The sequence below is a fragment of the Maniola hyperantus genome, chromosome 9 (genome assembly GCF_902806685.2).
Source record: "Maniola hyperantus chromosome 9, iAphHyp1.2, whole genome shotgun sequence".
NCBI classification, from domain to species: Eukaryota; Metazoa; Arthropoda; class Insecta; order Lepidoptera; family Nymphalidae; genus Maniola; species Maniola hyperantus.
The window spans coordinates 7,867,081-7,892,669 of NC_048544.1; the positions used below are offsets into that span (position 1 = coordinate 7,867,081).

At 38.5% G+C, this 25,589-nt stretch overlaps 2 protein-coding genes across 2 annotated transcripts; one reads left to right on the forward strand and one right to left on the reverse strand.

The window, feature by feature from the left end:
• Positions 1–85: 85 nt before the first annotated feature.
• sea (mitochondrial citrate transporter scheggia) lies at positions 86–15,942 on the reverse strand. The gene is made up of 5 exons (XM_034972058.2): positions 15,639–15,942; positions 9,185–9,311; positions 6,730–6,953; positions 5,856–6,020; positions 86–4,622 (listed from the first exon to the last, which is right to left on the reverse strand). The coding sequence occupies exons 1-5, from the start codon at positions 15,835–15,837 to the stop codon at positions 4,384–4,386; spliced, it is 954 nt and encodes a 317-aa protein (XP_034827949.1). The 5' UTR covers positions 15,838–15,942; the 3' UTR covers positions 86–4,383.
• Positions 15,943–17,066: 1,124 nt separating this feature from the next.
• On the forward strand, positions 17,067–23,192 carry Snr1 (SWI/SNF related, matrix associated, actin dependent regulator of chromatin, subfamily b, member 1). The gene is made up of 8 exons (XM_034972057.2): positions 17,067–17,361; positions 17,857–18,047; positions 19,071–19,233; positions 20,405–20,552; positions 21,111–21,322; positions 21,542–21,718; positions 22,093–22,231; positions 22,811–23,192. The coding sequence occupies exons 1-8, from the start codon at positions 17,281–17,283 to the stop codon at positions 22,900–22,902; spliced, it is 1,203 nt and encodes a 400-aa protein (XP_034827948.1). The 5' UTR covers positions 17,067–17,280; the 3' UTR covers positions 22,903–23,192.
• Positions 23,193–25,589: the final 2,397 nt, after the last annotated feature.

Genomic DNA, 25,589 nt, shown 5'->3' on the forward strand with positions numbered 1-25,589 from the left:
ACACATTGATTTAGCAACTCCACACAACTATCGCATCTTAATGTTTTAGGGCCTGGTCCTGCTAATAAATAAAACAATGTTTTGTTGTTCACAAAAATCTATTTTACCAAAAACATTGCAATAAATCTATATTTAAATTATTGAAACATAAAAGTAGGTACTCATATCAAAGAGAATATACTTAATATTCGGAATGACCCAAGATATTATATCATGAACATAAAATACGAATGTAAAAATCAAAGTAAATTATTTAAATAACGCGGTATCATTTGTGGAAATATATTCAATTTCGTCATATTATTTTTAAACAATTAATTTTTTTTTAATAATTCATAAAATAAAATATTCTTATAATAATATGTAAGATTGCCTTTAAATTGAAGCTCGGTTATAAGTATCTATATATATAGTCTGTACAAAAAGACCCCTCACGCGCCATTTTAACTCTATGGGTTAACTGTCATGTCAAAAGTACGACCTTTAAAATTAACGACCTCTAAAATTGTACTTTTGACACGAAATTTTACACAAAAAGTTAAAATGACGCGTAAATTTTACGCGTTATACATCAAAGACGCGCGTATTTGTCAAATGCATACCTACTAATATTTATAATATTGCGTAAGTGTGCATCAAGTCTGTTATATTTTGGCCACTTAACCGATTTTGATGTTTTGTAGAAGAGATAACTTGTATGACGCGCTTCAATTTGAAGATAGCTTCACAGATAAATAAAAATTACATAGAAAGTCACTTAAAAACAAAACACGCCTTATAGTTTGTGGTGAAACACTTAAAGCTACTTCGAGGCTACTGGTTTTGACTTATCAACAAAATTAAAAAACCTTTATCCTAAATTAAAATTTTGTAAGTAAATCAATTTACAAAAGCTATATTTAGCACAAATACATTGCTTGTCAAGTAACATACTAGTTTCTAGCGAGTTGTATATGAGGAGCAGCACAGCAGTTAAGATTACCACATTGTGATGGTGGTTAATTATTGCTGCTTTTACGCCAATAGTGCAGTATGAATAATTCTGTAAACTAAATTTAGAGTATCTGCATCTCTTTCTTTTTACCATTGCTAAACAAGGACAGAACATAAATTTTAAATTCAAAGACACTAATTTTTGCTGCACGCTACAACTTACAATAGGGTCGCGACTGGCAGCTAGGCTTGACAGTTTTAAATTAAATTTAAAACTGCCAAACTGTGTCTGTCCTTTTTATATTACATTTGTGGGAAGGGGATGCAAAAACTCTAAAATTTAGTTGTGATCAGAATCAGTACCAACACCTAAACTAAATTGACAGGTTTAAATCTAATGGTATCCTTTCGCTGCATTAGGTACACGTGTATGACAAACCGGCTTTACTCACGTATTTAGTCGACGCTAGCCAAACTAGTTTCGAACCCATCCGGGGTTCTTTTTCACAGGGATTCAGACGAGATTCGGAGTCTGAGACTCGGACGAGTCCCTGTGAAAAAGGACCCTGGACAGGTTTGAAACTAGTCGGGCTAACGTCGACTAAATACGTGAGTAAAGTCGGTGTGTCATATACACACACATAAATTAGGTACACACTTATTTAATTTAATTTAGAGATTGTGTGCGACTACCATATGATACCAATGATAATGCGATGTTGTTAGTTGTCAAAAGGACCATACAATTTTTGGCAAATAACAAGTCGCTAAAGTTACCTATCGACAGATTGCAGATAGGATTATTAATTTCGGACGTAAATGTACTGCTATCACTTTTATTTTTCATGTGCAAAAGAATAGAACTTTTGCATCTGTCAATTTAGTTTAGAAATCGTGTACACCAGAATTAGCCCCACTGTCAGCCAATCAGACATGATGGCGATCGTCACATTGTAACTGTCAAACTTTGGTGTTTCAACGCGTGCTGGAATGATGTCAAAGCTTTAGAATTGGTACTATTCTATTGGAGCAGTAACTGATGCATATGGAGCATGAAAAAATGGAACTAAGGAGCATGCAGCCTTTTCTTTTTGATTAGGTAGTTTTTCATTATACAATATATAAATTATCACTTAAATAATATAAATAAACTACAACGAACATAAGCATCAAAAAGAATATTTTTACACTGCTTCAACTATTTATACAAATTTTTAGTGCTGTAGGTTAATCATAATTCAACTATTATCAAAAATAAAATATGGAATTTCAATCTATAAACAATTAATTAAATGCTCTCTGAAAATATAATATGAAAATGCAATTATAATGGAAATAAATCAATAAACCTTGCAATAAACAAAAGCCATTTAAAAAGAGACTAAGGCCCCGTTTCCACTTAAGCGGAGCGGGGAGAAGATGTGTTTAGTCGACCAATCAGATTTTTAATAGATGTCGTGAAAAAATCACCTCATCTTTATAAACATCTGATTGGTTGACTGGATACATCTCCTCTCCACTCCGTTTAGGTGGAAATGGGGCCTTAATATTATAAATATACCTAAAATAAAAGAATGTAACACATTTATAACACAAAGAGTAAGATTCCATTTTGTAAGTGCTATAAAAATATACCTATCCAAATATAATGTGGATTTTTAACTATCACCCATGTATTTGTACATAAGAATTTCTAAAATGATTATTATTTTAAAGTTCACCATAATTAGTGCCCAACAACTAATATAACAGGCTGACATACATAAATGTAAAAGCCTGTTAATAAAAGATTTAAAAAAACTAATATAACAAAACCTTGCAATATATAATATAAAATCCTACCAATATAGTAGGAATCAATGCAATGGCAACATAGATGTGGATCACATTAAAATTCGACTACATTGATAAACAGTTCGTTTCACGTAAAAGGACCGCTGACTTTGTACCTGTGCAGTAAGCGATTTGTCGATCTACTTGGCGGCATGACGTGGAGGCGTCTATACGGCCGCACATTGGTTCGTCCAGAATTCAGATAACGTTTAGTTTTGTGAGCTGTAGAGAGAACCATATATCCATGCGCCGATGCATCACTGTTGCCAAGCGATCTTTGTTCGTGGAACAAACTGTAAGGGTAGGTACTTTTTCCACTGAAGCAAAGCGGAACGGAGACATGAAGTGATTTCGCCCTATCCGATTATTGTAATATGACGTAATTCTCATATAGACTATTTGTAACCTCATAATTTTATTGGTCTATCCCGCTAATTACATCAAGCGAATATAATAATAAGTCTACTGCGGGATAGGTCACATAAAATTAAATGTGATAAAACATTAAAAGTTTCGTTAGTCGTCATATTTAAAAAAATATATCTGAAAATGAAAATTCGACTTGCGAATTTTTGATCATATTTTAACAGATTTGGGGGATAGGCGTGACTAATTCTGTTGTACACAATCTCTAAACTGACAGGTTATTCCACAGGGAGCATTGTGAAAGGGATATCAATTTAGTTGAGAGATTGTGAACAACAGAATTAGCCACAATGCCTTATTTGCTTACTTAAATAGCTTAAAATACCGTTGAACATGTTTTTTTTTTCAAAACAAAGTGCTTAAGTCTACATAATAATATTATCTAGTAGTGATAGACAACGGTACGTACGGAACATTACTTTCGTTTTCTATAAAAAATAGTATAAATATAATAAACCTACAAGTTTTTACATGGTAGAATATTGTTAAAAAACTATGGCAACTGTATAAAACTTCTTAGTTCTTGGTACTCGAATACAATCATAGTCATATATGAATATAATATTATAAAACTTGATTTATATAATTAACAAACAAACATTTAACAATAAGACGTATGGCAGTAAAAAACTGATCTGCGTTTACTATAAAAAGTAGTATAATCGCCGAATACTTATATGTGTACTAGCGTTTAGGAGCTACTTAAAAAGTTAATAAGGTTACTTTTTGACATATTATGCAGTGTGAACAAAATGTCAAAATAAAGTCAGTGTGGCTAATTGTGCACAATCTCTAAAATGAGATTTAAACATATTGCTATCTTTTTTGTAATGCTCCATGCAGAAAAAGATAGCACTATATTTAGACCTGTCAATTTAGTTAGAGATTGTGTACAAGAGAATTAGCCACAATATTTAAAATGTTCTTTAGTACAGATATTTCTATAACTTTGTCATTTAGCGATTTTTGCAAGCTATTATCATATACCAAAAAAACTGTCATTTTCTGTCAATTTCGCTGTCAACGCGACAGTTTTGTAAGAAATGACAAATGCGCGCGAATAGCAATTGGAGTTTTAAAACGTTAAAAATCTTATAGCATAAGCGGTGAGTATTCGGCGTAATATTTAATTATGAGAATTTTCTACCACTATGGTACACTTTGATAAAAAGTGGGTATGGCAACACAAATTTACTTCCAAACGTAGTTAAACATGTCCATAATACTATCGTATATAGTGAAGGTAATAGCAACGTCGAAGACTACTCGACTGAGGCGTGGTACGGTACCTTTGTAGAAGGCGAGAGGTCCTTCATGTTTCCAGGTCTTGAAGAAGCAGTCCCATGTGCTCTTGTATTTGGCGGCTTCTAAACCTTGCATACGGGTTTTGACCACGTCTATCGGTGTGTTGCCGAATACTGAGGCCGCACCTATAATGCAAAAAAATAATTATGGAATATTTATTGGAAGCAAGAAATATTGTGGACTGTTCCAAAAAAATCTGGAATATGATAAACTAGATGATGCCCGCGACTTCGTCCGCGTGGATTTAGGTTTTTGAAAATCCCATGGGAACTTTTTGATTTTCCGGGATAAAAAATAGCCTATGTCCTTCCCCGGGATGCAAGCTATCGCTGTAACAAATTTCTCAAAATCGCTTGAACGGATGGGCCGTGAAAGGCTAGCAGACAGACAGACAGACACACTTTCGCATTTATAATGGTATACCATATAATTAGTATGGATTATAATATTAGTATGGATAAGGGTCAGTTAAAGATCATCTCAACCCATTGCCTGCCCATTACTGAGCACAGGTGTCCTGTCAGAATGAAAAGGGTTTAGGCCATTGTCCACTAGGCTGCGGATGGGCAGACAAGACTTGGAAGATACCATTAAGTATTCTGTGATGTTGCCAAGTTCTTCTTATTGTTTGGCGGCTGTGCAGGGGTGCTTCCAGACCCTGTATCACATTGACCGTTGCCGATAAATTGTGATCGCCCCCATTTACAGTTCTTGTCCAATAGTGATTGCCGCCAGGAACAGCAGCAGCTTCTTGGCCGAGATGATTTTCGCCTCCTCCGGGTGCAATATGTGTTTCGCTAGGTGCAGACTACGTTTGTGCATTAGCGCTTGACATTGACAGATAATTAATGTATAGGGGCGTTTCCGCGTCCTCTTGACAGAGCTTACACACATCCGTGTCTTGGGGCTTGAGCCTTGAGGTTGCCGTCAGTACCCTTATTATAAATGCTAAAGTGTTTGTTAGTTGGTTTACTGCATGGTGTGCAAGAAGTACTACCAGATAACTGTCAAGGCTCAACACTGTGCTGAGAAGGTGTATCTAGATAAACTGAAATGTTATAAGTTTGATGAGGAGTGCAAAAATTACTTCATACGGAAGGTAATGTAATCACTACCCAGTACCCATATTATAAATGCGAAAGTGTTTGTTTGTTGGTTTATTGGTTTGTCCTTCAATCACGTCGCAACGGTGCAACGGATTGACGTGATTTTTTACATGCGTATAGATAAAGACCTGGAGAGTGACATAGGCTACTTTTTATTCCGGAAAATCAAAGAGTTCCCATGGGACTTTTAAAAAACCTAATTCCACGCTGACGAAGTCGCGGGCATCAGCTAGTAGTTAATAAAAGACTTACCAGCAACGCCACCGAATAATCCAACGATGTACTTCGGCACGTGCTTGTCCCTGTCGCCGCCCTTGTACCAGTCCCGGAGTGACTCCATCACGAAGAATCTGATCGCTTGGTTGCTGCCTTGCTTCATGATGGTTGCGGTTACGCCTTTGTACACTCCACCGATACCTAAAATTAAAAAAATAGTAATGATGATAATCCGGTGTTTGACAACTAGTCAAATTAGTATCTTTTTATCAAACGTCAAAACACGCGCTTGGTATGCGAGCTTTTATGAAATACTGGCATGTGACGTCAAAATGATTTGACGTGCTTGTTTAATTTAATCGATAATTTAAAATGGTTATTACACTTAAAACTAACAACGGACGTGGTTTTTACGTATTTCGGAAGACCTTCTATTTAATAATCACTGAGAAATAATTTATTTTTGACATTTTGTATTTGCAAATTGTACCTATAATCCGCAACAGGTTGAGACTCTTACGTCACCCGCGCCATGCGGGGCGTTCCCTCCCTGATGATTGGCATTTCAACCTGTCGCATACTATATAGACCTATCAGAGCATCATCATCCCATCACTGTCTCACTACTGAGTCTACGGGTCTCCCTCGGAATGAGAAGGGTTTAGTCATACTCTACCATTCTGGCCAAGTGCGGATATCATTGAGAACATTATGGAGGCATGCAGGTTTTGCTCACGATGTTTTTTACACCGTTTAAACAAGCGATATTTTTTGATTGCTTTAACTCTGAAAAGTTAGAGGTGTGCACCAGAAATCGAACCCCTGATCCCCCGAATAGGAGGCCGACGGCTTAACCACTAGGCTATCGCTGCTTATCTTTTACATACTATTTATAAAATCATAGTCATACCTTCTTCCCTAACAATGGTCCGGACTCCATGAAAGAATCCCTTAAACCGCGGTTTCTCCATACGCATGTCGTTGATAAACTTGACTTTCACGGTTTCCATAGGCGTCACAGCGAACACCGCTTCAGCCACCCCCGCTGCCAGCCCGCAGGCGAGTTTACCGGTGGTCGTTAGAGTACCATTCTCTGTTACCATGTATAGTTTTGCTTGCTCGAATACACCAAATCTGGAATGGATGGAAAAGATTTTTTACTTAAAGGTGAAGTAACTTTTTTAGGGTTCCGTATCGGAAGGGTGCCCGTCGCTGTCCGTCCATCTGCCTGTCTCTCTGTCAGAGGGCTGTATCTCATGAACAGTACTAAACGCCGCCATGCAAATTAAATAGTACATGTGCGAGCCCAACTCACACTTGACCGGTTTTTGGTTCCGATAAGTTAGCCGTTGATTGTGATCTCACCTGGTAATAAGTGATGATGCAGTCTAAGATGGAAAGACTAACTTGTTGTTTTTATTTTTTGTATTTGTTAGAACTTTTTATATTTTATTAACCGTTATTGTATTTTTCATTTTATAATGATTGATATAATAAGGTAAATGCGGTAAAATAACAGGTAGATTTTCCTTCACTTGGGTATAAACATATTAATATGTATATTTAAATAGGACATATTATTGTGATAAGTTACAAAAAACACTATTCCTGTGTATATACACGTCAATGTTCCTGTTACCTTGACTGTATTTCGTCAGCTCAGTTTGTACGGAAGACTAGGTACAAAGTATGAAGCCATATATTCAAGTGGAGGAGACTAAATTACATAAGACTAGGTATATGAAATTTAAGTCGTCGGAAAATTCCACAGACACTTAATAGAAGGCTATCTATGGCTACTACATAAAGTAGAAGGTAGTAGGTATATGTAGCACATACCTAGGTAGGTATGTACTACCTATTTACCTACTACCCTACTGTAGTTTATGGTCTTTTCTGACCCGAAGGGTGCCAACGGGACCCTATTACTAAGGCCACCGCTGTCCGTCTGTCAGAGGGCTGTATCTTATGAACCGTACCTACATACCAGGTAGTTTTAAAATTCAGAGCGTGAGCGTGTATGTATGTCTATTTCTGCTATAGGTAACAAAAAATAATAAAAAATTCAAAATGGCCACCATTGCTAATTAAAAAGTACGTAATCTTGTCCGCATGGTACCACAATACTAAATTGCTTGGCGGCACATCTTTGCCGGTAGGGTGGTAACTAGTCACAGCCGAAGCCTAAATTGCCTCTGCCGGGAATCGAAGCCGGGACCTCTCTTCCCATTTATAAGATCACTAGGTCAGGGAGATCGACAATCAGGGTGGTTGAACGTGATTTGTGAATCAACATTAAGAAAATATTATCTACTCATCATTATAAAAATTTGATTGATTAGTTTTTAAGGTTGATTAGGGGTTAGAAATAAGTTCTAATCTTATCTAATCTAATAAATATATGCTATATTAGTACATTATCAACCGAAAGATAATTAATTTGTGACCTTCGGAAGAAATAATTTGCAACCCACACCATAGCAACACATCAAAGTGTCCGCAACCAGAAATACATTAAAGTACCTAATTAAGTAAAGTATAGAACGCTGATTGTCGTAATGATTGTTAATATAATGTCGAGTCATTATACTGAACATCATGGCGTGAGCGACAATACTCATTATTCTTATATTAGATATATAGATAAGTATGATAATGATTGATTTCGACAACAGGATCAAAGATGGCTTGGAGACGAACCAAGGCCCGGTATCCACCAGAGTGGAGATGTGTTTAGCAGACCAATTGGCGGACTTTACGCACACGACTACGCAGCAGAAAACGGCCCCTTTTCCAGCAGTGGACGTTTCATTAGTCTACTAAGCAAAGTCAAAGTGCGCTCTATTATTATAGATGTCAATCAAAAGCAAGTATGTAATTATTACATAAGTGTATTTTCTCAGGCGGGAATATATTATAATGATGCGAGGAACTTAAAGAAGTAGGTATCTGGGCTAACGATCGTCCGGAATGTCATTGGATGCTTATCGCCGCCACTCGCTGAACTCTAATCGATGTTTGCGTGTGCTAACCTCATGAAAACTCATGAAATCTTGATGTTACACACTGGTTGAGTTTCTGGTATCATAAATGAATAGAGATGGCGATAAAAACTATGGTATCTTCGTAGTTCGTACGTATGGTGCGATTATACTTGGTTGTTGGCCAGTGTTCGGATTGGTTATGGAATTTGGACTAACTACCTAAACGAGCGAAGTCCTATGCGATGAGCTGTGATACTACAGTAGTGCGCCGCTGCCGTCGTGCTCCGCAGCTTGACATGAATAATTTTCTTTGAGTTACTTTATAGAATTAGCTATGTTTACGCGATAGAAAGTATTATGTGCTTTTATTCAGCGACTTACCTAACAGCAGATTTTGGTATTGAGCCATATAGCAATACGCTAAGCCCTCTGTACAACCCCAAGACGCCATGTCCTTTGACGGTTTTTTTCACGCAGTCGAAGATTCCCGAATACTTTTTTGTGCCACCTGAAATTAAATGTACCCTATTAATTATGGAGGTTCGTAATATATCTGGACTGACTGACTGGATGGAGGGACTGATCGCAGAGAAAGTAGAAAACAAAAAAAAATATTATGTCAGATGCTTCCAAACTTACTATTTTATAAGTACGTGACATTCAGGTATGTGGAGCGTCCCCCCGCCTCATACCCCGATTGCCATCTCGACCTGTCGCGTACTATAGGTACCTATCGCTACTTAAACATCTATTCTTACTCAGATATGAACAGAAGCGAATTTTGTGTTGCTATACTTACATAATACATATTTATAAGGTGCATACATACTACATACATGATACAAAGTAATATTATGTAGGTCTACAACAAAGTAATATTATCTATATATCTTTATTTAAGTAATACCTGTACTATTACGTATTCTGAGGTAACACGATAAAATACTTTCTAGGTCAAGATTAAGACGTCTTACTGAGGTCGATACCCCCATTGGACATAAATGGTTGTGTAATCCATACCAACTAATATTATAAATGCGAAAGAGTATATTTTTGTCTGTCTGCTAGCTTTTCACGGCCCATCCGTTTAACCCATATTGACGAAAACGGTACCTGTAGCGTAAGCTTGCCTCCCTGGGCTACTTTTGGTCCTGGAAAATCAAAAAATTGCTACGCGATTTTTAAAAACCTAAATCCACATGGATTTTTGGGGGATCATCTACCTACTTGGTACAGAGATAGCTTGCAATCTGGATACGGACACAGACTGGGTAGTACTTTGCCCACGGGATTTTTAGAAACCTAAATCAACGCGGACGAAGTCGCAGGTATCAATTATCATCTAGTGTAATATAACTTGTACCTATTCAAAATTGATAGGTGCTAATGACTAATCCTATTCTGCGTTTATAATATTTTTGTAACATTGATAAAAGTTCAAGTCGGTCTTTATACTAGATATTCTGTAGGGTTTCGAATTTAGTCGACCAAAATTCATTTTATTAATGCTTGTGTCCTAGGTCGCAACATTGCTTGTACGGCCCTTGAATACCGTATTTTGTTACATAATTTGGTGCATGAGTTTTAAATTAAAATATATTTAAAATCCCAAGCAATTTTTATATTAAGTCAAGATTTAGGTCGATCGTTCATGAATGCCTGAGTTTTATAACACACATTTTATTACGAAACAAAATAATTTGCAATTTAAAATCGTCAAAAGGAAACAGCTAGGTTGTAAAAATCTGAAGCACCAAATCTGAAAGATAACTACTTAGGTCCCTTTGGTCTGGTGGGTACCGTGGCTACAGTGGCGTACACAGGATTTGAAGCCAGGGTAGGCATTATTTAGGCAGGAACCTGTTTACTGGCAGGTCATAATGAAAAATATGCATTGAACTATTACAACTGGGGTAAGCAGTGCATTTATGCCTCTATGACCTGCACGCCACTGCGTGGCTAGTTACCACCCTACCGAAAAAGACGTGCCGCCAAGCGATTTAGTGTTCGGGTACGATGCCGTGCCGCTTCCACCACTTCCTACCAGGTGAGATCGCAGTCAAGGGCTAACATGTAATGGAATTTAATAAAATGTATCTTATTAATTTAGATCTCCAGATTCCAGGTTTGAAATGTACTATGATGCAATATTTGTAAAGCTGTTGGCACGAAACCATATTTATATTTAGTGAGTGATAAAAATGCCCTACCTTCAGAATCATGAGACCTATTTCGAAATTTGATTATTATTTTAGAGAGCCATTTTGAAATATCAAGAATGCGACTTAGGATCACAAAACTTTGAATGACTATTTTCATCGATCGTAGAAAGGAACACGCACGACGTGGAAGTTTGCATAGTAATGTACATCATATATATTTTTTAGTATTAACTATTATCATTCTCTTATTTTAGAAGTTACAGGGGGGGGGGACGGGGGGGGGACACACATTTTACCACTTTGGAAGTCTCTCGCGCAACTCGCGCAAACTGTTCAGTTTAGAAAAAAATGATATTAGAAACCTCAATATAATTTTTGAAGACCACCCCCACACATATGTGTTTGATGAAATTTTTTTTAAATTTTTGTGTAAAAATCTTAATGCGGTTCACAGAATACATCTACATACCAAGTTTCAACAGTATAGCTCTTATAGTTTCGAAAAAAATTGGCTGTGACATACGGACGGATGGATAGACAGACAGACATGACGAATCTATAAGGGTTCCGTTTTTTGCCATTCGGCTATGGAACCCTAAAAAGGAATAACGGTTCCTTTTCAAGGATCACTTCGTTGTCTGTCTGTCTGTCGTGTCTATCAAGGAAACCTACAGTTGTCATATGAGCATGAAATTATCCGAAAACTGTGAATTTGTGGTTACATCACAAAAATATTCAACCAAATTGAAATTATTGAACTGAATTTGGCAATAGGTAAATGTATTTGTTTAGTTAAATTATTCTTTCCATATTTTTTATATTTAACTAGCTTATGCCCGCGACTTCGTCTGCGTGGACTACACAAATTTCAAACCCCTATTTCACCCCCTTAGGGGTTGAATTTTCAAAAATCCTTTCTTAGCGGATGCCTGCGTCATAATAGCTATCTGCATGCAAAATTTCAGCCCGATCCGTCCCGTAGTTTGAGCTGTGCGTTGATAGATCAGTCAGTCAGTCAGTCACCTTTGTTTTTATAGACTTAAAGTACATTTTACTATGAGGTACCTGCTAATAAAATTAGAATCTAATTAAACTCATTTCATTAAATTGACTAATAGCATTCCAGTTTGTTTCACAAGTAAGTAGTCACTTACTAATTAAGGATTTGTAAATGAGCAGTAAGCATAACATACAATACAAGTCAGTAAGATTTTATTGAAGTACAAAAATTACAAGGCCTGTAAAAATTGTTCCAAAAGTCTTAAATACAGTCAGAACTGATTAAAAACATATTGATTACAACAATGTCAATGATTACTCGTGTCGCACAGAAAAGAGAAAATCAGGGATTTAGTCTGTCACTAAGCATAAAATTATGTAGGTATAGTAAAATATATTCTTTAAAAATAGATCAAGGTAAGAAAATAATATTAAATCTTGTTCATATCATGATCATCACGATCAACCCTAACCACTAGGCTATCAAAGCTTACACACAGGGAAAAGAGAAAATTAGGGATTTGTCTGTGTCGCTAAGCGTATATTATTTCACACACACATGCATTATGAATTTGTCTTCACTTTTTATGAGCTTTGCCTATCAGGAGTTTTATAATATCTTTGGTTATTATTTAATAGGTATAGCCAATTTTGATTACATTAAGTTACTGTTTTCTGTTATTTATTGACTATGAGATACAATAATAATAAAAAACGAACATGTCAAATAAATCATAAGATCCTCATAACATTCATCCAAGCTCATAACCATAACATTAAGATATTTTGAAGTATTCGAACATAGAGATAGTATCATTATTTGAAGTATTTGTATTTGAAGTATTGGGAAATGCCCAGTTGACAAATGAGGTATGTGTATCAATGAAGGAAATTGTATAATTGAGATCATAGATAAATAAAGATTAACAGCGATCACACACTCATCCGATCTGAATACGTAAAAATATGGATACAAAGAATATCTACAACATATTATATTATGTCATAATCAAGAGGAACGTATTTTCATGGAATCGGATCGGATGAGTGTGTAACCGCCGTAAAGAAACAAGCACTATTTTGTGCATAGAACTTGGAGGAACTTTTTTAAAACATAAGTAAGTATTTTTATAGTATTAATCAAGGTTCACTAATGAATGACAAAAAACGTATGACAAATTATCAGTTCACCAAAAACTTTTGAAAAACTAATCAAATCACAAACGTCGTATACCGCAAACATATCATTTTACAAATATTCTATTCACAAATGTTTTACTTTGCAAATTTGCTGAATGTTAAAATATCATTTAAAAATTTATTATTTCACCAAATAATTTGTTTTTCAAATTCGCGATTTTACAAAATAATAGATGATAAATTTATTATTTGATAAAATAACTAATTAACAAAAAACACACAAAAAGTCTATTTTGGATACATATGCAAACCCCTATGCAACGCAGCAATAATATCATGGGGCTCCTTTTTTCTGGGTGCGAAAAAAAGAAATAACCCACGAAGGGGATCTCTTCTAACCTAACCGTTCCGAGTCGGAGTGCCCAAAGTCCCGAGCTCGCTTCGCTCGCTCTTGATGGTGGGAGCGGGGGGGATGAGAGAGACCCCCCACCATAGTGGTGGTCTCTTCTCGTCGACCGGGGCCCGTCGACGGAGCCCCGCTTCGCGGGGCTCCTTTTTTCTGGGTGGTAAAAAAGAAATAACCCACGAAGGGGATAGCGGGGTCTTACAGACCCCGCCATCCCCTTCTAACCTAACCGTTCCGAGTCGGAGTGCCCCAAGTCCCGAGCTCGCTTCGCTCGCTCTTGATGGTGGGAGCGGGGGAGAGGAAAGAGACCCCCCACCATAGCGGTGGTCTCTTCTCGGCAACCGGGGCCCGTCGACGGAGCCCCGCTTTGCGGGGCTCCTTTTTTCTGGGTGGTAAAAAAAGAAATAACCCACGAAGGGGATGGCGGGGTCTTACAGACCCCGCCATCCCCTTCTAACCTAACCGTTCCGAGTCGGAGTGCCCCAAGTCCCGAGCTCGCTTCGCTCGCTCTTGATGGTGGGAGCGGGGGAGATGAGAGAGACCCCCCACCATAGTGGTAGTCTCTTCTCGTCGACCGGGGCCCGTCGACGGAGCCCCGCTTCGCGGGGCTCCTTTTTTCTGGGTGGAAAGAGACCCCCCATTATAGTAAGCGGTCTCTTCCGTCGGCCCGGTCGACATATAAAAGATTTGGTGAATTCTTAAAGTATTTATCAAACAGTTCATTTTATCAAACAATTCATTTTATAAAAAAAAAAGTGCGATATGTTGTTTTACTAATTAACACGATTAAAGAAATCAATTGTTTGTCAAATGATATTTTATGAAATGACAATTTGTCTGGTAATTTGTTTTATCAAGTGAATTATTTGTAGAAACATAAGTTTTATAACGATCATAAAACGATTCATAATTTTGCTAAAATTTGTTTGGGAAATGAAACTTTGTCATTTGTTTTTTGTCAATTGATCTGTCACCATTAATCAATAATCACATTGATGAGCGAATCTTGGCAAAAATGGGTATTTTCCTTTAATACTATTGTCCTAGGTAAGTATGTAGTATATTTTTATATGTATGACATCCAACAAAGAGATTGTAGTTAAACACTTGAGAATTGATATCAATAGAAGCATAGAAATGAATAAGACTCAACCAATGATATCATATTATGTAAAAAACGTAGATACATTACATATCTACCTATACATTAAAAGTGAAGTCTTAAGCTACCACACTTGGGAGTTGGGTCACATTATTGTAGAGTGCTATCTCATTCTTGTGCATTTTGTATCTTCCATCTTACTCATCAATAAGAACACATTTTACACACCATGTACATAATATGAATGTAACATATTACCTATCTATGGTATAACATTGGATTCAACAAAACAAGTAAATAAATTAGAGAGAATACAATTTTATTTTCATTTAACCTTATCAACATTTGGACAAACTACCTAAGATTAGTAAGTAGTGTAATGTATACTCTTAATTTAAATAATCAAATAAGTCAAAGTCCATACTTTGATGGGCTAGATAGATGTTTTTATCAATATGTAAATATTGTCATATCTTTTCCATTTTTTTTTTGTTTTTTTAAATAACTGATTACAAGCATTTTATAAAATGAAGAACTTTGTTCTTTCTTATTTTGAAAATTTGATAATGCTCAAGTAAAAAAAGTAGTTTACATTATGTTAATAATAAGTAGCTATCTAATGAAATTCATGCTACAACAATTATTAAAAAACTGTTAATTAATCATTTAAGTTTTTATTTATATGCCATGGCTAAAGGCAGACCTTGAAAAACCAATACAAAATAGGTAAAAAACATCCTAAAATAAACCGTGTCTGATATAGATTAAAGGTTCACCTCATTTTACATTTGCGTAACAAACAATATTTATTCAACGAGTTTGAATATTACCTACCTATAGATACGTAATAATCAAGGTAGTTCTATATTATAGTTTCGACCTCGAAGACGATACTCGTGGAAGTCATGGAATACGAGTCTAATTGAAAAATACAATATGCTTAATGTTTACCACTACTTACGGTCTTCGCAAAATTAGGACGAAAAAAATATGAGTGAAAGTTTGAATAAAATATTGTATACAGACCTTTTTCGTCTAATTGAAGCTGTGTCTTAACGTATTCGGTTGGAAATGTTATACAAATTTCAATGCCACCAGTTATACCGCCGGCAACCACTCCTTTCAAACCGATAGACCCTGGGCCACCTGCCGCGGCCGCTGCACCTGTTTCCGTCATCCATGGTCTAGAAAAGGGGTTTTTAAAGTTTCCTGATCTTGAAGACATAGTAAATTTAACGCACAATAACGTTAATTAAATGACTACGGCACGCGACAAGTAACCTACAAACAACGGACAACCTACATTAATCAATTCCTACCACAACTACCACAACTGAACTTAAAAAGTTAAATGACAAATCGAAAGGTTTTTGTTACCTACTGTCAATGTCAACTCTCATTCTTAACGTTGTTTTTTTTAAAACTGGTATTACGGGTCTGGATTCTGGCTATTTTTAGCCTTGCATTTGTATAAGGTTGAGTCGTAGACTGATTAAAAAGGCTAGACTAAAGTACTGTGTAACCGCATGTGAGATAGCGATAGCCCGACGTAACGATAAATAACACGACAATTACCATTGTTTAGTAGTCAACATATGTATAAACCGCTCAACAATATTTGTATTAAACGTTTTTTATGTGAAACAAGTAAATAACTAATGAGAAATACACCGATGCCACGAATTCATAAAGTTTGTTTTGCAACTAAAGTTGTATTCCTTGAAAAAAATCGGTTACACGATAAGGGACAAAAAATAGGTTAGCTGCGTCTCTGTTTATCACATTAGTAACTTTATCTATGCTCTCTTTTTAGTGTGAATGAGAAAGCAAACGTTCCTTAATCTAGCTTTTTACTCCATCTACGGGTTGAGTGTTTAATGATTTTTTTAATACTCTTTGATACCTATAGTATACGTAAATATAACAAATCCAATGAGGAAATTTCAGGGCAACATTCGATAAAATTTTCATAGATGGCGCTTAAATACTAACACCACTAAAAACGAAAAATAATACCTATTTTATATATACATATATGCTTATTGCTTTAGGTCAAGTCAATCCTTACGTTTCTTCCCCGATGCAAAATTAATTAACTAATTACTTCTATTATAGTTCACAGATTTTGTAGCGAAGAAACATAAGGAAAACAGCAGTGCACGCTAGCTGTTACTCTTCATCTATGTCATTGATTGACACGACCTAAACATAAAGCATAGATCATATAGATATATAATAGGTATTATTTTTTGTTTTTAGTGGTGTTAGTATTGAAGCGCCATCGATGAAAATTTTATCGAATGTTGCCCTGAAATTTCCTCATTGGATGTTAGGTATTATTTTTCGTTTTTAGTGGTGTTAGTATTTAAGCACCATCTATGAAAATTTTATCGAACGTTGGCCAGAAACTTTCTGATGATCTGTTAATGGTCTGTACTCTATGGTGATCTGTGTTTGCGTTTTGTAATCATTTAACATTAAAAAGGTTAGTTTTTATGTTTTTATTGTGACTAATTTAATTTTCATTGTGTTGGATTATGGTTATAACATGTCTATCACAAAGAGTACCTATTAATCAGTACTGATCACTACGTTTCTATTTAGGAAGTGATTTTTCAAAATTCGATACATCTGAGGTTAATGTTAAAAGAGTGCTAAAAACAGCAAAATGGCTTTAAGAACTTACGGCGATAAGCCGATAAGTTTTCAAATTGAAGAGGGCGGAGATTTCTACTGTGTTGGATCTGAGGTAAGAATTTTCAAAAATAAAACAAGGTTTTTAGTAGGAAGTATTTACTTCAAGAATTTTTTTCCCAAGTTTCCGACCGAGTTTCTTTATTGTTTACATTCAATTTAGCAAAAAAGGTGCTAAGTTACGCTGCATTTTGTGTTGAATGCATACCTACTTAAAAGTTACATTTTAATTTTTCCAGCAGTTTTTCTTTTCTGTCAAGTTTTACAAATTTAGTTTTATTTAATACTAGTATTATAATTTTGTCTGTTTATTTGCTTCGATAAAATAATATATTATAGTCTGACTCAGATACTGTGTAAACTTTGGTGTAGCATTTAACTGAGATGGTTCTAGAGTTAGCTGTGCAATGTGGGACAGAATTGACAGTTGATGTTACAGTTAAGCCTCTTTTGCTCTCCTTACTAAGTGCAGTTACTTCCGGAACTTAGGTAAACTGGCTTGAAAAGTGCCTGTAGATGTTCTATACTGAATAAGCCATCCATTTTCCAGGTTGGAAATTACCTGCGTTTGTTTCGTGGGTCACTTTACAAGAAGTACCCTGGCATGGTCAGGAGGACTCTCACAAATGAAGAGAGGAAACGCTTAGTGGACAACGGCCTTGGCCCTCATGTTCTAACCAGCTCTGTGTCTTTGCTGAAGGCGGCTGAAGTGGAGGACATCATTGAAGGGAACGATGAGAAGTATGTGTAAGACATGAAAAACTAATTAATTTAACTTTATCTATGTGAAATTTTGTAAAATTACTAACAATAAATTAATCATTATGCATCCAGTCCATCATTGAAAAACCACTAACTCATCCAGATAGCACTATTGCAGTTCATAAGCACAATATAGTCAGATCTAAATATTGTTCTTTTATTAAAATAGGTTAACTTTAGGTATAGTGCATAGCTAGAGTAAACTTCTGCGGTAGTGGAGCAGTGCAAAAGGGGTGACAGTGTTCACAAGTTGACGAATCACTGAGCTCTCGCGTCACATCATGACACCCCTCCCGCACGGCTCCACTACTGCAGGAACCTACTCTGTTATGTGTTATGCCTGTAGAACATGAGGTACTGCTTAAGTCAAATCAGCTATTTTCACCTCACTAGCCCTAAAAGCGCGCCTTGCCAGTGAGCAAAGTTACTGATCTTTACTGATACAAGTACAATGGACCTGTGATTGCTGACATGTTTTTGAACACAACTTGATTTTCCCCATTTTGGCGCTGATAGTAACAGTGGAATTCTGAATTAAATGTTAGTGATGAGACAATTTCAATTTTAATTCCTGGTTCTCTCTGTGGGGTGTTAAATGGGATCTAAAAATACCTTAGGTACACCTCTTCCAGTGTTCCTACTTGTATATGTCAATTTCAGTGGCAAAAGTCACTTTTACTAGTGAACTTGAACTTTTAAATTTCGAATCTAAATTCTGCAAATTGACATTTGGCGCATTTCGCTCATGAAACATTCAGAAACTCCATCATACACTAATTTTTTTTCATAAGTAATATTTTCATTAAAAAAAACTTGTCAAGTGATTTGTCTCCAGCTGTCAAAGTTTGTTTTTGTGCCTAATCAATATTTTTACTGGTTTAGTTTTATTTATTGTCTCATTTGCTTTATTGCCAGATAAGCAGCATTTGGTAAATATAAAATTTAAAATGTAGGTACCTATATTTAAATCTGTTTTTAATAAAAATTTTTTTTGTTATTTAGATACAAAGCTATATCAGTCAGTCAAGAGATGGCAACTCCTCGAGAGAGCAAGAGTAAGAAGCCACACAATCCATCATGGATGCCTGTTATGCCAAACTCATCTCACTTGGATGCAGTTCCACAGGCCACGCCTATCAGCAGGACCAGAGTTCATAATAAAAAGGTTTTATTTAAATCTATACTAATATTATAAAGAGGTCTTTACCTCTTTTTATAATTTTATATAATTTGTAAGTTTGTTTGTAGGAAGTAATTTTTTTAATTTTATATAATTTGTAAGTTTGTTTGTAGGAAGTAATCTCTGGAACTACTGAACATTCTGTTTTTGAAAATTCTTTCACTAATAGAAAGCTACGTTATTCCTGACAGGCTTTATTTTTAAATTAGAGATCCCTAAGATTTGTAAAGCTACCCATGCGAAGCCGGAGCGGAAGATACAGTGCACGCTTTATGTAGCGAAATTGAAGGGACTGGGTATTTTATTGCGCTATAAAGAGTTTTCGTTAATCGGAAAGTAAGAGAAAACAATGAAATTTTACTAATAAGTAGTTAGCAATAAACGATAATAAGAAGTACAGTAAGTAAATACGTGCTAGGAAATTACGACAAACAAACGAGCACATTTCTAAAAATGCCATTGTGCAAACGAAATATTTACGACTGTTATTACGACTAGTAATCAATATGGTGTTTAAGGTCAGTGAAATTAATGTTTATTGGGGTCTCAATAATGACGTATTGTTTTGCTTCTGAGAGTGGTTGTTACGCTAAATAGAATGATTCAATTCAATATAAGGGTAACAATGTAAACCAAACAAATCTTAGCAATTTCTATGCTTTAAGGAGTTTTTCGTTAAACAGAAGTTCGCAATATAGAGTTTACACTGTTAATCTAGACTAGATGATGCCTGCAACTTCGTCCGTGTAAGTTTCGGTCTGTCACCGGGATGTAAGCTATCTCTATACCAAATAGATGTTGCCTGCATTTTCGTCAATGTCGATCGGTTGATACTCCCGTAAGAACTTTTAAATTTTCCGAAAAGTAGCCTATGTCTTTCTCCGGGAAGCTATCTTTGTACCAAACATTAAAATCGGTTCAAGGGATGAGCCGTGAAAAGTTAGCAGACAGATAGACACACTTTCGTATTTATAATATTAGTATGGATATTAAGTGATTACTGCCGCCCATGAATATTTGCAGCACCAGACGCATCGCTGATGCATTGTTAGCTCTTCAGGAATGTGTTGACCCACTCCTTGAATAACCACATTTAGAAATCTAAATAATCTGAATAAATGCAATTAAAAAGAGCTAGATTATAACTTTGTTCTAGGTGCGCACTTTTCCTCTCTGCTTTGATGATACAGATATGACGGCGATGCTTGAGAATGCCTCTCAGAAGCAGATACTTGTGCCCATCAGGTTGGACATGGAGATTGAGGGCCAGAAACTGAGAGATACATTCACATGGAACAAGAATGGTAAAGATTTTGTTTATTATATTTCTTTTTAGGATTCGAGTCGGACTCGCACATAAAGTGTTGAGTACCATATATAACACTTTTTTTTGTGATGTAACCACAAATTCACGGTTTTCGGATTATTCTCTTTTTTTGTGCAGTAAGACATTGCTACCTGCCAAATTTCTTGATTCCAGGTCAACAGGAAGTATCCTATAGGTTTTGATTTCTTTGACGCGTCTTAACAGACAGACGGACAAAGAAGTGATCCTATAAGGGTTCCTTTTTTCTCTGGTGACAAGTACCCTAAAAACGTAATACTTAAAAAAAAGTTTGATATATCAAATGAAAGGGCTGGTTGTGTCGCAAAATTTTTGTTTTTAATTTTTAAAATAAACAGTTTAAAATTTTAGAAAATAGATGAAAATTGACAATTTAGTGTTCCAGTGTAAAGCGACTGGGATATGGATTTATAGGTAGGTTCCAGATGAACTCACTACTATTTTTCCATCATCACTTACCAGCAGTGAGATTGCAGTCAAGGGCTAACTTGTCATAAAAAAATACTATTTATTACAGAGTCAATCATAACACCGGAGCAGTTTGCAGAAGTACTGTGCGACGATCTTGAACTCAACACAAGCACGTTCATACCAGCCATAGCAAGTTCTATCCGTCAGCAGATTGAGGCGTATCCCAGTGAACCGCCGCCCATCTTGGAGGAGCAGTCGGATCAGAGGGTTATCATCAAGTTGAATATACATGTTGGGAATACTTCACTTGTCGATCAGGTGACTATACAATCATTTAAGACTTTTACAATGCCAACTGATCTGTTGAAAAACTTATGTTTTTAAAAAGTTTGCCATGTTGGACCAAACTGTAAATTAACTAAAAATCTTAGTCCTATGTAGCTATTATAGAAACATTAGTTTTTGAAAGTAGTAAGAGGTGCAAGTGAGAGGTAAGAGTTTTAAATAGGGTAATAAATACTTATTTTCAAATTGTAGGTGGAATGGGACATGTCAGAAAAAGAGAACAACCCAGAACAGTTTGCTATGAGACTGTGTGCCGAGCTCGGTCTGGGAGGAGAGTTCGTTACGGGCATTGCTTACAGCGTGAGGGGACAACTCAGCTGGCATCAGCGCACCTTTGCCTTCAGTGAAGCACCTCTGCCTGTTGTTGAGGTAAATGTTGTATTTTATTAATTAACTAGCTTATGGCAAAGCAGTGCGGTGCGGGCAAGCGTGGGTGACCTGCGGGTGTTCGGGGCGTCCCCCTGCCTCATATTCTGATTGTCATCCCAACCTGTCGCGGACTATAGTTTGTATGACTTTGTTTGAAGCAAAGCGCACTTGAGCGACGCGGTGGCGTATAGTTTATATGAGTTTGTATGGAGCAAGGCGCTGCCGCGTCGCGTCGCGTAACGCAACGCAAATGCGTTTGGACCTTTAAGGTTACCACAAGGTGAGATCGCAGTCAAGTGCTAACTTATTATCGAATAGAAAAATAGAATATAATATTCTCAGAGCCTTGTAGATAATGCAAACTTTATTTATAGACGCCATACCGCCAGCCGTCCGATGCGGAGCAGTGGGCGCCGTACCTCGAGACGCTCACCAACGCCGAGATGGAGAAGAAGATCCGAGACCAGGACCGCAACACGAGGCGCATGCGACGGCTCGCCAACACCACTCCCGGTTAGTAGTCCTTTCATCTTCATCCTGGGCTGGTTTCCGCACTTAACCATCTCCGCCTGTTGTGCGTGCATTGCCTCTCCCCGCCGAAGTCTTCACTTCAGCCAAGCTCGCTCCAGAAGCCGAGTAGACCGCCCAGGTTGCCGAGGGCTTCATGGAGTGAGGCTGGGAATCTCAAATCTGCCACGGCCGTGCACTCCAGGAGCACGTGCGTCGGTGTTTCATCGACCTCCATGCAGGCCCTGCACAGCGGACTGTCGGTGATAACTATAACGAAAAGGTGTTTGTTTAGTGGGCTATGTTCTGTTATTAGTCCTACCACCTTCCTAAGTTTAACTCTGTCCAGGTATAGTACGCGGCAGAAAATAATGTACAACGACCTTTAGAAAGAGGTTTCGGCTTTGTAGAGCGTTGCCTATGTCACTTATGCCTATGGCACATAGGTATAGTTTGGTCTGTGCGTTGATAGATCAGTCAGTCAGTCAGACAGACAGACAGTCAAGATTTTTCTTTTGTATATTTAGATATATATTTATATAGATATAGAAGACGTAATTTTTGACATAATATTTTTGGTGGCAGATGTATCGTTGAGTCGCGCCGTGAACCGCTTGATCCGGGCGGACGAAGCTCTCTTCCAGACCACGCCCGAAAAGAGGAGGAAAAAGATATAATCACCCAACACTACCAGTAACCACCACTTTATCAACTCATCAACACACTATCTTCACTATCACTATCAATCTTTCAGCACTAAACACTTGAAAGCCGCGGCGGCGGTCCGTGGCGAAGACTTTTGCATCGTTAGATTTGGTGTCAAACATCATGGCGGCTCCATATGCTTGCGACAAATATCAAATAATATCACACATGTGTTAAAAAGTACTCTATTGTGTTTGCCGATGCTTGCTGTATGTTGTTTGTCGCAAGCATGTGGCGCCGCCATCACACAACGGTAATTGTCTGTTGTTGCAAACAGCCCACTGAAGCGCCTACATACACCCTACCATACACATACCAGGACCAGGGGGAAGCGCAAACCAACCCGGACGTCATGGCCATAGTCCGGGTTGTGGTGGAGGCTCTGATGACCGGCCTCACGGCATACCTTCAGGGCCAGGGCATAATGCCAGCGATCGCAGCAGGAATGGCCGTCCTAACACAATTCCGTTTTTGCTAAAAGTACTGTACTGGAACCCAGGTGGCATTAGAGGGCATGTCCGGGAATTAACTACACTCGCCCAGTCGCAGGACGTCCATGTTATCCTCCTGGGCGAGACGAAGCTCGCGGAACACGTGGAGCTCCGAATCCCAAACTACTTCGTGTACCGGCGTGACGAAGTCTCTCCCCGGGGCTACGCCTACAGAGGAACGGCGGCCCTGGTGCGGAGGGACATTGTACATGATGAGCTGGAACATGCACCGTACAGATCCATGCGTACTCAAGGAGTGCGTGTTCAAGCCGGGGAGGAAGAACTTAAATTATATGCCGCCTACAAACCTCCGAACACGACTTTCTACAGCAACGATGTCCAGACTCTCTTCGAGTCGCAAAGCCCCACACTAGTCGTGGGTGATTTAAACGCAAAGCACCAAGCCTGGGGCTCGCGTGTCAACACCACGACCGGAAGGCAGCTACTCGAAGACAGTGAGCGCCACCGTTATGGTATTCTGGGACCAGGTTCACCGACTAACATACCAACAAATCACCACCACCAGCCCGACGTCCTGGACATCGTGTTGCACCACCAGATTGACCATCCCATCAGTGTTGAAACCTTATACGACCTCGACACTGAACACTTGCCCATACTTGTAACGCTGAACCTCCAGCGCGACTTTACTATACCGCCACCTCCCAGAACCATAACAGACTGGGAAAAGTACGCCAGCGCGCTGTCGAAGTTTGAGCTGGTAGGACCGATATCGACCCCAGTGGATGTGGACTGGGCCGCCCGTACACTCATGGTGGCCATACAAAATGCCAAAGACGCGGCAACGACCACTAAACCACACGCTGGCCGAAGGGATCTGCTGCCGAGGTCACTCCGAGACAAGCTTGTGAAAAAACGTGCCCTACGCAAGCTTTGGGCGCGAACTCGCTGCCCAAGGGTCAAGCAAGATCTCAACCGTCTTACAGAGGAGTTGGCGCATGCACTCAGCGCCCGTGAAGATGCCGCCTGGGAGGATATCATTGATGTGGCGTCGGAGTCAGATACCACCCTGTACCACCTCTGTAAGACTCTTACCGGAACTACCACACCCGTCTACCCTCTGCTAGACCGTGAGGGTAGGCGAAGATACTCCGCCATCGACAGAGCAGAGATCATGGCGGAGTATATGGAAGGTCAATTTACCCCCAACCCATCGGCCACCGACGACACCACGACCAGACACCACGCGGCGATCTACCAACAAGTGGAAGATTTCCTGTCGGCCCAGATACCTCCGCTTCAGGGAGAAGACTTTATCTCTCCGTCTGAACTGAGAAAGACCGTCTTCAGACTACCAAAAAAGAAGGCGCCAGGCCCTGACAGGATCCCGATCGCCGCGTTACAGCAGCTGCCTCGAAGAGCTCTCGTAGCACTGACGAGAGTTTTTAACGGGGTACTCCGTACCTCACATTTTCCTGAGACTTGGAAGCTGGGAAAGATTATCACTATCCCCAAACCAGGAAAAGACCGCCGTCTACCAGGGAGCTACCGTCCGATCACCCTTTTGCCGCACATCGCGAAGCTGTTTGAGCGTCTATTGCTGCGGAGGCTCGCCCCCCACTTACAACCGAGGGATGAGCAGTTTGGCTTTCGCAGTAATCATTCCACGACGCTCCAGCTGGCAAGAGGGCTACACCACATCGACAGTGAGAAGAACAGAGGATACTGCACCGTCGGGGTCTTTCTAGATATCGAAAAGGCTTTCGACCGCGTGTGGCACGCCGGACTCCTGGCGAAACTTCTCTCCACTAACTTGCCACCCGCGATCGTTCGTCTGGTAGCTTCATACCTGGAGGGCAGGTCGTTCTATGTATCCGTGGACGGCGCGGACTCCCAGCCTCGCCCAATACGCGCCGGAGTACCCCAAGGCAGCTGTCTATCACCATGTCTGTACGCAGTGTATACAGATGATATCCCTACCCTCGCCGGTCATCTGCGCGAGGGGGAGGAAGACGTACTGTTGTCACTTTACGCTGACGACAGTGCGTATCTTGCGTCGTCCTATCACCAAATTGTTGCCACTAATCGCATGCAACGCCTGTTGAACCTGCTTCCTGAATGGCTGGACAAATGGAGAATGGCTGTCAACGTGGGGAAAACGGCAGCCATTCTGTTCGGCGTACGGAAGCCGCTACGTCAGCTCCAAC

Coding starts and splice junctions, on each gene's coding strand:
- sea (XM_034972058.2), bottom strand. CDS start 15,837: ATGTCTTCAAGATCAGGAAACTTTAAAAACCCCTTTTCTAGACCATGG. Junction 9,312..15,638: donor GCTTCAATTAGACGAAAAAG/GTCTGTATACAA, acceptor ATTTAATTTCAG/GTGGCACAAAAAAGTATTCG. Junction 4,623..5,855: donor ATTATTCGGTGGCGTTGCTG/GTAAGTCTTTTA, acceptor TTTGCATTATAG/GTGCGGCCTCAGTATTCGGC.
- Snr1 (XM_034972057.2), top strand. CDS start 17,281: ATGGCTTTAAGAACTTACGGCGATAAGCCGATAAGTTTTCAAATTGAA. Junction 21,323..21,541: donor ATACTTCACTTGTCGATCAG/GTGACTATACAA, acceptor TTCAAATTGTAG/GTGGAATGGGACATGTCAGA. Junction 22,232..22,810: donor GCTCGCCAACACCACTCCCG/GTTAGTAGTCCT, acceptor TTTTGGTGGCAG/ATGTATCGTTGAGTCGCGCC.